Source organism: Trachurus trachurus (assembly GCF_905171665.1).
Source record: "Trachurus trachurus genome assembly, chromosome: 21".
Classification (NCBI taxonomy): Eukaryota; Metazoa; Chordata; class Actinopteri; order Carangiformes; family Carangidae; genus Trachurus; species Trachurus trachurus.
This window is the reverse complement of record NC_139899.1, coordinates 3,610,781-3,627,313: the sequence shown is the minus strand read 5'-3', so window position 1 is coordinate 3,627,313 and position 16,533 is coordinate 3,610,781. Positions and strand designations below refer to the sequence as shown.

At 43.9% G+C, this 16,533-nt stretch overlaps 1 protein-coding gene across 1 annotated transcript in view; it reads left to right on the top strand.

Moving 5' to 3' along the window:
- Positions 1 to 2,294: 2,294 nt before the first annotated feature.
- Positions 2,295 to 16,533, top strand: part of gli2a (GLI family zinc finger 2a) — a gene marked incomplete at both ends in the record, with an annotated part of 74,731 nt that continues 60,492 nt past the window's right edge. Inside the window, one exon of the mRNA XM_083996438.1 lies at positions 2,295 to 2,409. Within this exon, the coding sequence (XP_083852564.1) occupies positions 2,295 to 2,409 (115 nt within the window). The remainder of the gene's footprint in view (positions 2,410 to 16,533) is intronic.

Here is a 16,533-nt window from a genome sequence, read left to right as displayed (position 1 = left end):
GAAAAAACAAAAAAAAACAACTCTGGCCAGCTCAGAGTTGACGATAAAGGCCCCATGAAAGAGCACATTAAATTCTATCACTAAGGTGATGTCAGAGTGACGGAGTCCTCCAAGCCACGCCGGGGCCCTTGGCAGAGAAGCGGGGACTTTTTTGGCAGCAGAAAAAAAAAAAGAAACAGATGCAGCCTAAACCTGTTAGTCGCCCACCTCTAATCGGCTTACACTGGCTCGGTGACAGGCGACTGGCACCTCCAAAAGGGTCGCAGACATGGCTGCTTGTGCACACACCTCACAATAAAGGATGACATGTTGGATATCCACATGGAACCAGGAACGGCACTTCACACATTTGACTAGCTGCTGGTAAAACCAGATGACTGGACAATCAAGTTCACCTCGGCTCTTAATACTGAGAATTTATCTCCACATATTCTCAATTAAGAGTGTGTTTATGGGATGTTTCTATCATCTTCCATCCAAACATCACATTTTCTTTCTCTGACTCAGAGAACATTTATTCCCATATCTTCACTTTACGGTGTTATCTGTGTTCTTTGGGCACGAGTCAAGTCATAAACACTTTTGCTGTTTTCAAAGACTTGAGACCGAAAAAAAATATTTATATTTCTTAGTGAAGTTCAGATGAACTGACTTCACTGAGATGCTCACAGGTGTTAGGAGGGAAGTGGATTGTTTCATTTAAATGCCCTGCAGCGCTCAGACTTTAAAAAGCTAAATAATGTGAGATTTCCAAACCTCCTGACCTCACGTGGAAAAGATCTTTTCCTCACACCCATGAAAGATGAAGTCACTCCCTCTGATTCCTGTTCCAGTCGGTCTTGTAGGTGGCTGCAGCTGCAGTGACCGCCGGGCCTCGTTTGTTCTCGGACCTCGAGGACGATTCCTGTAGCTCCCAGCAAGTCAAACAGCAAAGTGGCTCTTTGCCAAGTGTAGCGGCCACTCACACAGACATGAGGAGGTATTAACACGGTGTTAACACGGCTGGAACCTCAGCACTAAGGGCCGCTTGTGTTTACTATTGGAACAGAGGGGCCACTGTGAACTCATTACATCAAACTGACAAACCTGTATGTGTGCACAGAGCCTGGCTCGCCATCACTACAGACACTGCAGTGGAAACCTTGTGATACGGCTCACTTCTTATAATGTACAAATAATTTGACCCTCATGCTTCTTAGATAATTTGATTTGTGGAAAAAAGTGTAACTTTTATTTTGTTAATTAATTTAATTTTTAATAAATGAATTAATAAAAAGGAGAGAATTAGATTAATTAAAGTGTTAATTCTATATTTTTGAACCATAGAATGAGATAAAGGCAGAAACGGTAGAGACCTCAGTCCTGCTGCTGCTGCTCTTTCTATCTGTTTCTATAACTCTCAGGGTTCCTAGATGAAATTTGATTTTATAAATTTCCAGGTCTGGAAAAGTACGGGAAATGGAAACTATTGTCTGGAAATATATTTATCTTAATACTTATCTGGTTTTGGTCTTATCTGAAGTTATTTATTGTATCTAGCTACAATCTCCTGGAAATTATTTGGTTACACAATGGCATACACATTCAGAATAATGTTTTTTTTATATCTATTTACTCAAATATCACAAGTTATTTGAATTTTTTTTACAGAGAAGTCTGGAAATTAGGGTCTGGAAAAAGTATGGAATTTGGACATTTTAAATGTGTAGGAACCCTGAACTCTACACAATCTCTCAATGAGCAGTTATTTAATTCATCTTTCTACTGAAGTGACTTCTCTTCCATTGTCTAAGATAGAGGAGCAGGTATTTTTGCAGCTTTAATTGAAGAAATGTTTAAACAGTACAGTTCCCATTAACTTTTAAAACTGTGTCATGTGTGCACATGTGCTATTGTAAATGTTGATTCTTGCTGTCGTCTCTGTTGTCTATAACTTAATTTTTGACTTAACACAAGCACCAGAGTCATAATCAAACTAATTTTGAAATAAAAAAAAAGATCATAGCGTTATTTGATCTAAAGCAGTCATAGCAAACAAAGCACACTATTATGCACATTTGCCCCTTTTAACCACTCTGGCTTTTCAGTGTGCTCTTAATTCAGCCATGTTCCTGATCACTGCAACTGATAACCATGCATTTGTCGAAGTTGAGTTTTGTTGCATGACAGGAACAGCACATGATGCTTCTTTTTTTCTGATTTATTTTTGCTTGGTCACAGCCAGCGTCAGGTATCCCACCTAACATCAGCGTCTCTCTCACCTCTGCAGGTTGTGACGTAAACTTCAGAGCAGCATGGAGACCTCAGCTCCCACGGCCACCGAGAAGAAGGAGTGTAAGGCTTCAGGGCTGGATGGAAGCAGCTTCTCAGAACTCCCCAAGAAGCCCTCGCCCACCACTCTGACCAGAGGTACGGCCGCTCCCACTCACCATCATACACTGGATGACTGACAACAGCCCTGTAATAACACCTGTCCATATAACCCGATACAGTTCAATAGCAATGGTCAGAAACTCAACAAAATAACCTTAAAGGGATACATCACCCAAAATCGATAATTCACCAATTACCTACTCACCGTCATGCCAAGGAAGGGTTTGGAACACCTTGCTTAAACTGGTGCAGTCAATGAATCCTACATCTTTAAAGGGAAACTTATAATAATAACTTAAAATAACATAAATAATTCATGCCAAGGAAGGGTTTGGAGAACTTTCGGAGTCATCAAAGCACTTTTGGAGTTCGGCAACGGATTTTCATATAATGGCGGCGGATAGAGTTCAGTTTTGAATCATCCAAAACACACACTATGAAACATCCAAATACCTCCATACTGCTCGTCTGTACTGACCCAAGTGTCCTGAAGCCGCCACATGAAAAAGTTGTTCAGAAAAAAATAATTTGATCTCAGTTTTTAGCCTTGTTGTGACTGTGTTGATGTTTGTGCGCATGCGCGAGATTTACTGCTCGTTCGTCATTGTAAACCATTGGATGTATGATGTAAACACGGAAGAACATCTCGCAGCTAATCTCACACATCTCGCGCAGCCACTGGGAGCTACTGCTACAACAAGGCTAAAAACAGAGTTAAAATTACAGTTTTCCGAACAACTTTTTCATGTGGCGGCTTCAGGACACTTGGGTCAGAACAGACGAGCAGTATGGAGGTTTTTGGATGTTTCATAGTGTGTGTTTTGGATGATTAAAAAGTGAGCTATCTGCCACCATTATGAAAATCCCCCCCCTGGAACTCCAAAAGCATTTTGATAACTCTGAAAGTTCTCCAAACCCTTCCCTGGCATGAGGGTGAGTAGAAAATTGGTGATTTTGGATGAAGTATCCCTTTAAGGAATGGAGGATTCATTGACTGCACCAGTTTAAGCAAGGTGTTCCTGCCAGCTGAGTGCACAGTGTGGGTAGTCTGGTAGTCAACAAGGTCATTTAGTAATTCGGTGGCAGACTGGGGAGTGCTTGGGCTGTGCTCAGTGTAACACAGCTCTGTCCTTCTGTAGGATCATGCACTCTGCACAGTGCAGTCGACTGAAACGTTCCGGCTACTCGCACAAGTCGCTGGGTGGCACATGAAAAGCATTAGGCCCAGAGACGGGGGCCGCGTGTTTCCGAGATGTCAAAGAATGGGTGATGAAAAAATTCTATAATGAGGTCGAAAGACCTTGTTCTCACCTCCCGAGTGTAAATTTCATGAATTACTAAAAAAGGCTGGCATAGCAGTGGACGACATGGTGTATCAGAGGCCTGGGATAAAGGCAGGGAGGAGGGAAGGGCCTTTGAAATGCTAACAAGATGTCGTATGACATTGTGGCGGTATTTATGCTTAATGATGGGGCTTGGTGGCCTGCCACGAGAGGAGCCGTGAGCATTAATTGTTTAGGGATGCGGTGGTGAGAATCTAGGACGTTCCGATGCACTCTCCCTGGCACCTCCACAAAGAGGCCGCAAGTTTTTTTTCTTCTTCAAACCGGCAAAGAAGAAAATATTGCGCCTGCCATGACATGAATTATTCAGCCATTTACACAGTTCTGACCATTGTGTGTGATGTTGGCAGTTGAGGGAGGAGGGGAGGGGGAGGGGGGAGGGAGGTGAATTTTCATAACCTCACACCACTGTGAAGAAAGCAGTCTTCACCCATCAGCCATCAGGGGTTATTGGTGCTTGGGAGGTCACATGGAGGGTGCAGGGTGTGCGAGATTCCCTCTTATGAAGGGGGTCATAATTAAAAGATGAGACCTCATGGTTTCATTAGCGAGTCAGTGATATAAACTCCTCATAACGAGGTTGGAGGAACCTTGTTGGGGCCTCTGAGGTACCACTGTTATGAATTACTAACGCCTGCTGGTGGACACTGAAAGCCCCAAGGAGGACACACTGGCATCATCTGAGGGGCCACTGCAGAGACGGTTCACTCAAGTTGCTTTAGAGTTTAATGAAGGGCCTGGTGGCGTGCCATCACAAAGCCACTTTGTCACACATGGGAACAGTGGAAGTAGGGCATTAGTATGTCATTAGACACTTTTAAATCTCTGCTTTTGTTTTCAATTTGATGATTCCTTCTTTTTTTTATTTGAACAGCTTCTCAGATTGCGTGTGCAAACAAAAAATGTGGGACAAGTGTGAATAAATCAAGGAGCTTGGATGCATTTATGCTTCCTTAAGGGTCTTTGTTTATTCAACTTGTTTGAATAGGAAGTTCAGAATACTTCAAAACCAGGCAAAGTTCATTATAGTAACTTTTTTCACATTAAAATGTCTCAAACCTAGATTCTGTTTGTTTTTTAATTAACTTCATACAAATTATTTCCATCAATTCTCAAACCAGAGAAATCATGTCATGATGTCATGATGGCCCTCAATTTCATGTGGTGATCTGTCAATGATGTCATATCCTCCATGCCCATGGACTACAAGCTCAAAGACAGTTGACTTTTTCTAGTTAGAAGCCACATTTTTTTTGGTGGTTTTCTTTTACTATATTTTATCCAGATGCAGAAGTTTTGTCTGAAGTTATCGGAATGTTGGACAGCTCAGGTCTCAGCTGCTGGAGATGTCATGTCCTGGTCTCAGTGAATCACATGCTTTGTATAGAGACCCATATAATTTAGATACAGTGCATTTATACTTGGTAATAAAACTATACAATGAGATGTGTAACCTTGTAACTAAAGCAGAAACATCACGAGAACATCTCATTCACCATAAGGTGTCACGTCAGATGGCCGCGAATCCCATTCCCATACCTGGTTTGATGAGAGGTCGTTGTGCTCGTGTTTCACAGAGATGTGCCTCACCCTGTTGAACTTCACTCTGACTCAGTTAAAGGGATAGTTCACCCAAAATTCAAATTTCACTCATTATCTACTCAACCTCATGTCAGCTCAGAGCTGTGAGAATTTTCAGAGTTATCCGTGCCTTCTCTGAGTTACGGGGGGGTCCGTGCAGCAGTATTTGTCCATATAATGGTTGTTAATGGATACCAACTTTCTTCGTCCAAAAAGACACACCAAAAAACATCCAAATACCTCCACACAGCTCGTCTGTAATGTCCCTCTTGTATTGAAGTCCTGACATGAGAAATTGCTCCGAAAAAATTTGAATAAGTCTATATTTTAAGCTTGTTTGTAGCGGAAGCTCCCAGTGTCTCAGTTCACTGCTCTTCCTGTGTCCGTGCAAATCTCGTGTGATTTGCACTGACTGGCGGAACAATTTCTCATGTCGGGGCTTCAATACAAGAGGGACATTACAGCCGAGCAGTATGGAGGTATTTGGATGTTTTTTGGTGTGTCTTTTTGGACGAAGAAAGTTGGTATCCATTGACAACCCATTATATGGACAAATACTGCTGCGTGGACCCCCCCGTAACTCAGAGAAGGCACAGATGACTCTGAAAATTCTCACAGCTCTTAGTTGACATGAGAGTGAGTAGATAATGAGTGAGATTTGGGTGAACTATCCCTTTCAGATACACTGGAGGTGTGTTTGTCCTGTAACAACAAAGTCCAAAGGTGGAAAGATGAGGAGGCAGGAGAGTGGCCGGGTGGATGCTGGCTGGCACTAAGTGCAGCTCGGGCTCGGTCCATGTGATAGCAATCAGGGCCTTGTTAATGGTTTTAAATGGGCACCCTCATACTGTGTGACAGCCTGCATCTGTCTCCCAGCTACAGGGCATGCTTCCACAGGTCCCCCCCCCCCCCCCCCCCCCCCCTCGCAACCTGACTCCCCAGGCCCCGGGGATTTACGAGTCTGCGTCGGCCTGTTCCTCACCGTGTCAGAGTAACATGTGTTCAGATTAGGTGCCCGCTTCCAGAACTGTAAAACATCTCACGGTTTCAAAGGAATACCTGTGATTGATGCACCTCCTCCCCTCCCTATACTTCACACGGGCCGAGGATGAGATGCTCAGACGTGCTCCGTCTCCCGCCACCGTCCTCCAGGCCTGGTCTGAGACGACGGAGAGACTCTTTCAAACATAGATCTGCCAGCTCGTTGTTTTACGGCCCTTGTTACACGCTGAGAAACTTTGCCAGAGAGAATTTTTTCCATCATCCCTCACTTTGGTGTTGACTGTACGAGGCCAGTGGAGCAGACACGCTCACTTATTTCCACCTAACCAGTGTCTTATATTCATCCTTCTTTGAGTCGGGGCCGTAGCTTTGTGAACTCCTCGCCTGAGATTGATGTTCTCGAGCATAAAACAACCACATTGTCTACGGATAATTATTCACAGCTTTGATGTAAGAAGGGTGCCAATGAGAGACACCGGGAAAAAAAAAAAATATTCCCAGCATTCGTCAAAACTTGCTGTCTCTAGATAAGAATACGGCATTAAATCACCTCCTCCTCCGGTGTGAGGATCAGCTGTGAGCGCGGAGCGGCCTCTGTGTAGATTGATGAAGAGGAGGAGTCTGGTGGAAGAAGTCATGCAGGGAGCAGAGCGCCGTGTTGTCATCAGGTTATGGATGTTAATCATGCTCATTGGGGATGAGGCTTCGTCCACGCGAATACATTTTACATCTAAAGGGCTGTTTCGCCTGGTAGAGTGCGTACCACGTTCTCAGGTTCAGATCCAGCTTCCTGCATAACCATCCTGTCTGTCTGTCGGCCCCCTGATTTTCCTCTCACTTCATGGGGCAGTGGACAATGTTATGTGTCATATACAGTGTTATGATGTGTATATTTGTGTAGTTCAGCCAAGAGACGCTAGGTGGAAGGCAGAGAGCCTCCATTTTCCTCGTAACAAGTTACAAGTCATTTATTTAACCTTCACAATTACTCTGAAGCTGTTTAATTGAGGTAAAAAAAAAAAAAAAGTTTGGCATAGTTAAAGGGATAGTTCAACATTTTGGAAAATTGGCACATTGCCATAATCCCTATAGTCATAGCAGTAGGTTTGTTACCTTTATTTGTCAGTGCAAGCTATTTTTAGAACGGCCGAGCAGAGCCGCAAGCTTCTCAGAACTAAGCTACGGTGGGATTTCTTCAAATCATCAAACTCATCAAATACACAATCCAGCAACTCCAAAACGCTCTGGTGGACAAGTTGTGACCTGCACATTCACTACGCTATGAGATAATAACGGAACGTTACGAGACAGAGTTGTTTTAGAGGTAAATACAGAGACTGCTTGCCAGAAAATTGCCCCTGACAGGAACGCGCGTCAGCTGTTTTGCATGAATTTAAAAAAATCTTGTATAGTTCCTCTTTAAAGGTAAAATACTGCTCAGAATATAAAAAATCCCATCCAGAATAACACACAATAACAACAGAATCAGTCTCCTAAAGTGTTTTAGGCGCTTGGAAACTCTGGAGTATTGTGGAGCGGAGAAGGACACGGAGCTAAAGAGAAGCATTTTAAAACAAAAAGTGTCTGGTGGTAAAGTCCAAGACTCAAGATGGAGCTTCAGTCTGAAGAGGTCTCCTCCATGGTCTCTGCAGTGGCCACAGGGCCTTTCTCTGCAGCGGGTCAGGCCCCCCACCCACCCTACTTGCCCTTTGGTTGGAGAAAAATGTCCCAGAGTAAAAAAAAAAAAAGGACCCCCATCCCCTCACGCCCACCCTCCCTCCTCTTACCCCTTACCCCGATCTCCCTCTCCATCCGCGGGCCTATTACTCCAAAGGGAGGACGGCCACTAATCTTCCTGAGAAAGAGATTTCTGCCTTTCTTTCTGTGTCCCTAAATGAGGCTCTTACGCCGCTGTAGCTCCACAGACTGGGTGAGAGGTGGAGGGAGGTGTGGTGGTGGGAGGAGAAGGAGGGTGGGGGGGGTGCTCAGCGACGAGGGGTTATGCAGCGATGCCTGCATTCATGCCCGGACCCCGGTGCCCCATTTGGGTTTAACTCCTTTGCCCTCCACCTTAAGTTGAAAGAATCAGAGAATTAATCTCCTGATGAGAAAAGAAAATGCTGCTCCCCTGCAGCAGTCCAGACGAGCGAGTCACTTCTTTTAACAAAAGCAAAGAAACGTGTGGGTTAAGTATGTGGCACAATGTAGCCGCGAGTGTCTTTCCTATTTAAAGAAATGCTGCAGGTCGAATTTCGTGGCTGCAAGTCCAAGAAACACCTCCCCTGGCTCCTGATCCACCAAACATGTCATGGGGTTTCAATTTTAACAGGCCGAAGTATATATCCATGTCCCCAGTGTTGAGAGTGAGAGAGAATGGGCTCTATCAGGTGTCATCTACAGTAACATTTTGTTACAGCATATCAATAATGCCTTTCCTGATACTTGAGAAGACCTGCCAGCAACAAGCTTACAGGAAGGCCTATTGACCAAGTCCCAATGTTGTTTACTTTCCTGTCAGAGTCTATAGCTGCACACTATCAGGAACCGCACCGCCGTCCTCCAAGAATGACTTGGAAAGAGCGGCCGATATATGGTTTCTGTCCCGGAATGACTTTCAGTTTATAGCCTTCATTTGCAAACTCAGAGTCGCATCCCTCTGCAGAGTCGGCTTACACTTGGATTTTTGTGGCTGATACGTTCAGCAAGTTAAGACTGGACAAAATGCAGCATTACTTCTTCTTTTTTTATTATTCACCAGGCTGTGCTCAAACACACATGAGTCTGGGTTTGCAGAGATGTGTGCTTCCATTCATATACAGTATGTGGAGTTTATAAAAACAAGCCCATAGGTCGTCTGTACATCCGGATATTATGACCCACACAGTCACTTTTTGTAGCTACATGACATTTAGTGGTCGTAGGATGAAGGCAGCAGGAAGTGTGATGTCATAATAAAAAGAGACAAAGTGTACATTAGAGAAGAGGTCGTGGTGGGTGGATGGGTCAGTAAAACACAGAACGAAACCACTATTTCATACTGTTTATTATCTATGTTCATGGATATAATTGTAACCAATGACAATAAAGAGTGTCTGGTGTTGAATAACTATTTAAATCCATATCATGATATTTTCCTACACCCAACCAAACCGTGGATGTTATTACAGTAACCATGGCGATGGAGGTACAAGGGTACATGGCCATCATTACAGTCTGTCTCATTGTTATTGTAACCCTGACGACAGAGTTTCTATACAGGTGCCATATTATGGGCATATTATTTCCAGAGAGATGCTCCTGGGTTGTATCGGAGGATTGGAAAAAAGAAAAAGAAAAACGTGATTGGTCAGGTTGGAGGAGCTGTTCATGTTGGTATAAACACTTAGCTTGGTTTCTTTCCAAGTCACCCTCCAACTCCACATCCATCCTCACATCTCTCTCTCTCCCTCTCTCTCTGTATGTCTTATCTAGAGTTTCACTTTGGGGCACCAGCTGGCTGAGACAGGATTTAAAGATTAGATATGCTAAGTGAAAACACAAGGGAGACATCTTGTTTTTTTCACTCTTTTTCTGGCCTTGCTGATTGCTGAGTAAAAAAGCCAACAACAGAGATCTTTGAGCCTTGAGTTGCTACCTTTATCATCACTTCACTACGGGACGTTCTCGTCACACTGCAGTGGGACGCTCGTAGCAAGAAATGGTCACCAGGGTTTTGCAGCTTAATGTATACAGTGAGTGTACCGTATATGTATGATCATTACTTTTTTCACATTATTTAAATCTGAATAATGAGTACATTCATATTCCCTGGCCTCTTTTCCGTGTTTTCTTGAAGAACATAAAGCAAAGAACCCCCCCCCCCCCCCCGAATCCAGCTACAGAGTTCAGAGGAATCCTTAAGAAGTTGAAAGCACGGCAGAGATGTGTCTTTCTAGTCTTGAAAAAAAGAATATCACAAGACAAATGTTTATTTTAGCAAATGCCTGGGAAGTAGTCTTAAAGGCTCACGTTAAGCAGCCCGGTCCTCCAATTGTCATCTTTGAGCGAATGCCTATATAGCCGAGTGTGTTGACTCAATGGAAAACTGACGGCTTCTTCTGGCAGGTCTCTAAAGTGGTTCTGAAATATAAATCAGGCTCAAATGAGAGGACGTTTCTGATATTGGTTGTTTCTTTGGAACGCTGTGCCTCGGCTTCAAAGCCTACAGAGTTTCATAAAAAAAAAGAAAAAAAAAGAAGCAACATGGTATGCTTTAGCCAAGTCGGTGAATATAAATCTCTCCCTACCAGAGGCGTCTGCACACGCAGGGCCCAAAGACAACATGTTACATTCCTCGCCGTTTACAAGCGGTGGGAGAGGAGGTGGAGGCAATATATGGATGCTTTAGGGGATTAACCAACACTCCCTGAGCCCAGCTTTTTCTCCCCATCCCTCGAGTCTCTCCCGAATTCTCCCTGGCTTGTACTTCCCTTTTTTTTCTCTCTCTCTCTCTCTCTTTTTGTGCTTCATCCTCTCTTAAACAGAAAGCTCTTTCCCAGCATGCATGAGTGTAATCCATGCCCCTGCCTCTAAGACACTTCCTGCCTGTTTTGTTTGTTAGGCTGATGGGAATCAAGCCCCCAATAAGGTGCTGAGCTCTCTCCTCTACTCGGAGGTGTCGCCTCAGGCAACCGCATTCTTTGGACGGGGAAGACGCTGCGTGTTATTAAAGAACTTGTTGAAAGTCCGTGCCCGTTCAGTTCATCTCTCGCGCCGCGAAAACCCTCCGTCTCCCTGACCCGGTGTAACCCCCCCCCCCTCCACGTCCATTTAGACTTGGAGCCACCAGGGCCTGCCTGCCAGCCGCAGCTGCTTTCATCCGCTAATGTAGCTCTAACACTCACAGTTCAAGTGAAGCAAAATAAACATCTGAGGAGTTTAGACATGGTAAAACAAAAATGTGTGCTAGCTGTAAACACGAGCGGGAGGCGCTTGTGTAAACACGGCTGGTTCCTATGGCTGAGTTGGTCTAAAAGCGGACAGTTTGTGGTCGGGCTCTTCCGGTTCGTGCTCCCCTCCTTCCCTCGCCCCCCAACAACCCCCCACCACCCCCCTGCAGACACAGCTGTTGTCCGCCCTCGCAGAAATTCTGCTGCATGGAGCGGCACAGAGCGAGGAAGCCCACTCATTCATGACGAGACGCGCATGTCTGCAGTTACTCAGGCGTCAGCCGAGGAGGAGCCAAACTGCATCCCAGCTCTGTGTAGGCCGCTGCACAGTGTTGGGAAAGTTCACACATTTTAAAATAAACTAGTTCAGTTCATAGTTCATAATTCAACATTTTGAACTAAGTTCAAATATACATAGTTCTTTTTTCTTTTCTTTTTTTTTCAATATGTTTCTACAAGCTATTATTTTTCAAAATTATTGCCTCAGCCCATATCGAAACACAGACAGCTTAGCAGTTTTAACAAGTAGTAGTTATAGTTACTACTTTACTTTCCCCAAAAAGTAACTGAGTTACAACGTGATGAAAGTAATTAATTACCAGGAAAAGTAACTATTGTGTTACTATTTTATAAAATTCTCAAACGCCAGAATGAACGCGTTCACAATAACGTTCATCAAGCAGAAATATACAGTAGTACTTTCAGTTCACGTTCGCCCAAAAATATGAACGAGTTCATGAACGATCGTTCATTGAACGCGTTCAGGCACAACACTGGCAACACAATAGGTGTCTCCGCAATTAATGCCTGGTGTAAATATGTTGTTGCCACTCCAGACACAGAGAGAGAGGGAAGAGAGGGAGGTGAGGGAGGTGAGGGTGGGGGGGGGATTGATTTTCGCCATCAGTGAAATTCTTCCTGAGGGAAATGCTGTTTCTTGTAATTACAGATCTAAGGTTTCACCGCCGGCGCTCTCCAGCCTCCGTTATAGCGTTTAGCAATTAGGCTGATCACTCTGAGCTTTGGGGGGAGATTTGAGCTAATGCCGTCTGAAGCCGACGTGTCCGTGCATGTCACTGAACTGCCAGGTTCAAACTTTCATGTCCGTACACAATGGCGAATCATCCAACCCTGCAGCCAGCCAGTGAGTGGGTTTGCAGCATAAACATCACTGGAAAAATAAACTGGTACTATGTATTTTTACGGCCTTGGCCAACAGGAGGGAGAGAGGTCGTCTCCAGATGTAACAGCTACTGGCGGCGGCCCAGGGATAAACCATGCAACCAGCAAAATAAGCAGAGGAGGTTTCCTTGGTAAACAAAGTGGATGCAGGTATAACAAACAAAAGCTAACCCCTGCCGGCACATTGGCTGGCTGAGGGATCAGAGAGGAGAGACTTGAAGGCCTCACAAACAAATGGCACATTTGTCACTCCAGCTTCCTGTTGTGAAAGGTTTCTTCTTGTAAAATCTTTTTTTTTTACTACATTTAAACTGTGAAGATCAGGAATGGTAAGATCTCATTTGTAATCAGTGGAGACTGACAGCTCTCCTTAAACTGTCTCCAGAACAGGAAACAAGAAGATTGATACCAGTATCAAACCAAAGTCTAAAGGTTGAGTACAGAGCGAGAGCCAAGAAACCATTCGCTTTGATCTCAGCATAAAAACCCAGCTAACCTGACTCTTTTTTGTGGTTTTTGGTGAAGTTGTAAATATTTCTTCTTCACCATCATCAAGTTTTGAATAACTCATCAAAGATAAGGCCTGAAGAAGATGAATGAGATATGGTGGCATTTCTAAAAGAGCTGGTAAATTGTTAATACATTTACAAGCTTTTACAAGCATTGACACATCGTATTGTCTTCAAAGGGAGTTAGACATGAGTTAGCATGATGTTTGGTGCTACTGTCATTTATTACCTGACAAAGATCATGAGAAACAGCAGGTGGACCTTGAGTTGAATTCTTTTTTAGTTTTACATAGACTGGATTAGAGGATGAGTTCATTGTAGAGTTTACATTTAATGCAAGACAAGAAAGCCATCCTTTAGAAAGCCTAGCACCCATCAGAGAGAAGCGGTACTATTAGTTAGACTGCTCTGTTTGTCTGTAGTGGTTGTTATAGTCCCTACTGGGAAAATAAGCAAACAAAATGCTTCTAGAAGGAAATATAATTTGTCATATCCTTCATCACAGGGCAGCAGGAATAGAGACGCTGCTTCAGCTGGGGAGCAGCAGATGATTGAGTGGTATCCCTGGCTTGCATGGAAGAGGGTAGATTTTTGGTATGAAAGATTCCACTCCAGAGACAGGATGTCTGAGATTCTGATACGAAGTGCTCCTTATTTTAACTAAACCCAAACATTTCATGTCTTCATAGGCTGGAACTTTTACCCATGGTCGTTGACTGTGTGCTGCTTTTAGCTCAGACGGCCTCACAACAACACAAATCAATGATGGATTTAAAGTAGAAAAACAAAGACGACTGAAGTTAACATCACATCTCTGTGACTCTGGATGGTCTATCTGACTCTGTGATGATACTGTAGACCACTGAAGGACATGCGAAGAGGGAAACTTGAAGAGTCTTGAGAACTAATGTTAATGTAAAAGATACAAATGGTGCCACGTCACTTTTAATGAATGAAACCAGCAACAGTTTAAGAAGAAAAAAGAGTTTACAACAGATTAAAAGCAATAAGAATCCTCTTCACCATACAGTGTGATATCCTGTTGCAGCCTATGTCAGTCATCCATCCATCCATCCATCCATTCAATCACAGATACCTTGAATGAAAACACCCTCCAATAAAACCTCCATAACTGCTGCATTAAAGTTTCCGTCTGTGAAGATGTAATTATTTTAGGATTACGGCAACAAGGCTCATCGCTCTGCTTCAGACCCATTGTGTTTACTAAGTGGAAGGAGGCAGCCGTCTAATAAACAAGTCTAGAATGAAAAGAGTTTGTTGAATGAAGGCCTGTATGTGTTAGTGCAGCGTGTAAGCCTGTTGAGTTTTGTTTGCCAGGTGATTTCCCCGACGGTGTTAGCTAAGCCTGAGAATTCCTGGCTCTGGCTTCAAAGAGCAGCGGGGTCACCCCCTGACAGCAGCGAATATAGACATGTTCAGGACAGACGGGGATCTGACGCGTGCACGCCGGGAGCACCGTCGCATGTTTGAACTTTGTCTGTATCACTTGTTTCAGAGGGACAGTGAACTGTAAAGATAAAAACATCCATTGCTCCAGAAGCAAATTCATTCAGACAGAACTGGCTTATTACCCTTCTTGCCAATGTCTGTTTACTTTATGTCTTAAAGGGATAGTTCAACATTTTGGCAAATTGGCCCATTGTCATAATCCGTATAGTCATAGCAGTAGGTTCGTTACCTTTATTTGTCGGTGCAAGCTATTTTTAGAACGGCGGAGCCGAGCCGCGAGCTGCTCAGAGCTACGCTACGGAGGCTAATGGGATTTCTTGGTTTCCCTCATCAAATACACAATCCAACAACTCCAAAACGCTCTGGTGGACAAGTTGTGAGCTGCACAATCACCACGCTATGAGATAATAACGGAACGTTACAAGACAGAGTTGTTTTAGAGGTAAATTCATGCAAAACTGCTGATGCGTGTTGCCTTCAGGGACAGTTTTTCATCAAGCAGTCTCTGCATTTGCCTCTAAAACAACTCTTGTCTGGTAATGTTGCGTTATTATCTCATAGCGTGGTGAATGTGCAGGTCACAACTTGTCCACCAGAGCATTTTGGAGTTGTTGGATTGTGTATTTGATTAGTTTGATGAGGGAAACCAAGAAATCCCATTAGCCTCCGTAGCATAGCTCTGAGCAGCTCACGGCTCTGCTCCGAGGTTCTAAAAATAGCTTATACCGACAATTAAAGGTAACGAACCTACTGCTATTGTAACGGATGTGCACTCACTCCACCCATAAAAGACGTGCTAACCAACTTGCCAAGCGGTTGTCAACCTCTTGGCGAAGAGGTTAGCATTGTCGCCTCCGGTGCGGGAGGTCGTGGGATCGAACCCCACCTAGGGCAGGCCGTGAGAAACACAACGCAGAGGGCCAGATCGACATCGGCTACACTATGACTATAGGGATTATGGCAATGGGCCAATTTGCCAAAAAGTTTAATGCTTTTAATGTTGAAGATTGAAATCAATCATTTCATCATCATCCTCATCCAGGCAAACTGTGTTCTAATTAATTCCATTTAGTTTCATTAACTTTATCATAAAAGGAACAATGAGGACATCCAATGTGTTTCTTTTAGGACTATGCCAGGTAGTGACCATTACTCACTACTGTGTAGTATGCTGTGAGCCCTTGGCAAACAACTGTTAGCCCAGTTGAAGTGAGTTATATGAAAAAGGGGAAACAAAGATCCATCTAATTGTTCAGGTCTTGAAGTGAGGATGTAGAAGTTAATAAAGCAGGCTGTAAATCCCAGAGTGGACATGATTTACTTTCAAATGAGTTGTGTGTGGATACGTCCTCTCGCAGTCGTGGCTTAACCCTGTCGCTTTAACGCAGCCCTTCTCCAGATCGTTGTCTTATCAGAGATTAGAAGGTTGGCATCAACGATCACCGTAACAGATTGCAACGTCTAGCCTGTTCTGGCATGGCACTCACACACTTCAGTCAGTAGGTGAAGCATACCGTAGCAGCAGCAGTCTATAAACAACTCCCTGGAGCTCAGGAATTGGTCGATTTTGTAATATTTGCATATTTTCACCAAGAGGATTTCATTTTTAAAAAATGCAAATCAAGTCAACTGGTATGTGCAGCTTACTGAAAAACAATGATCTCATAAACTTGTTCAAGCAAGTGTGTTCATTCATGTAACTCTTTATTGTCGCTGTGTGTGTGTGTGAGTGTTAGCTTTGGCAAAACAGGTTGAGATTTCTTAGTGATAAAGTAAATCCTCTATATTCAGCAGAGTTGTCGTCTTTAGAGAGTATCTGGCCCATCTGAAATTCCCAGAGAACAAAGAGGGAGGGGGGGGGGACCGAGTGGAGAGAGGGAGGGTACTCAGCTGAAGTGAGGGTATTGTTTACATATCAAGACGCTTCCTTTAACTCCCACGAAAAGCAGTAATTTGCCTTGCATGGTTTTACAGTTTAATTTCTCCATTGTGCAGGGGGATCACCCCTTAATTATAGAGGAGGAAGTAGCCCTAAGCCCTGGACAGAGGGTGAAGCCCCCTCCTCCTTCTCTCTACCTCTGTCTCTCTGCTGTGGCCATTTTGCCCGTTCATTAGCACTTGTGGGATGTCTGGGTGCTTGCCAAT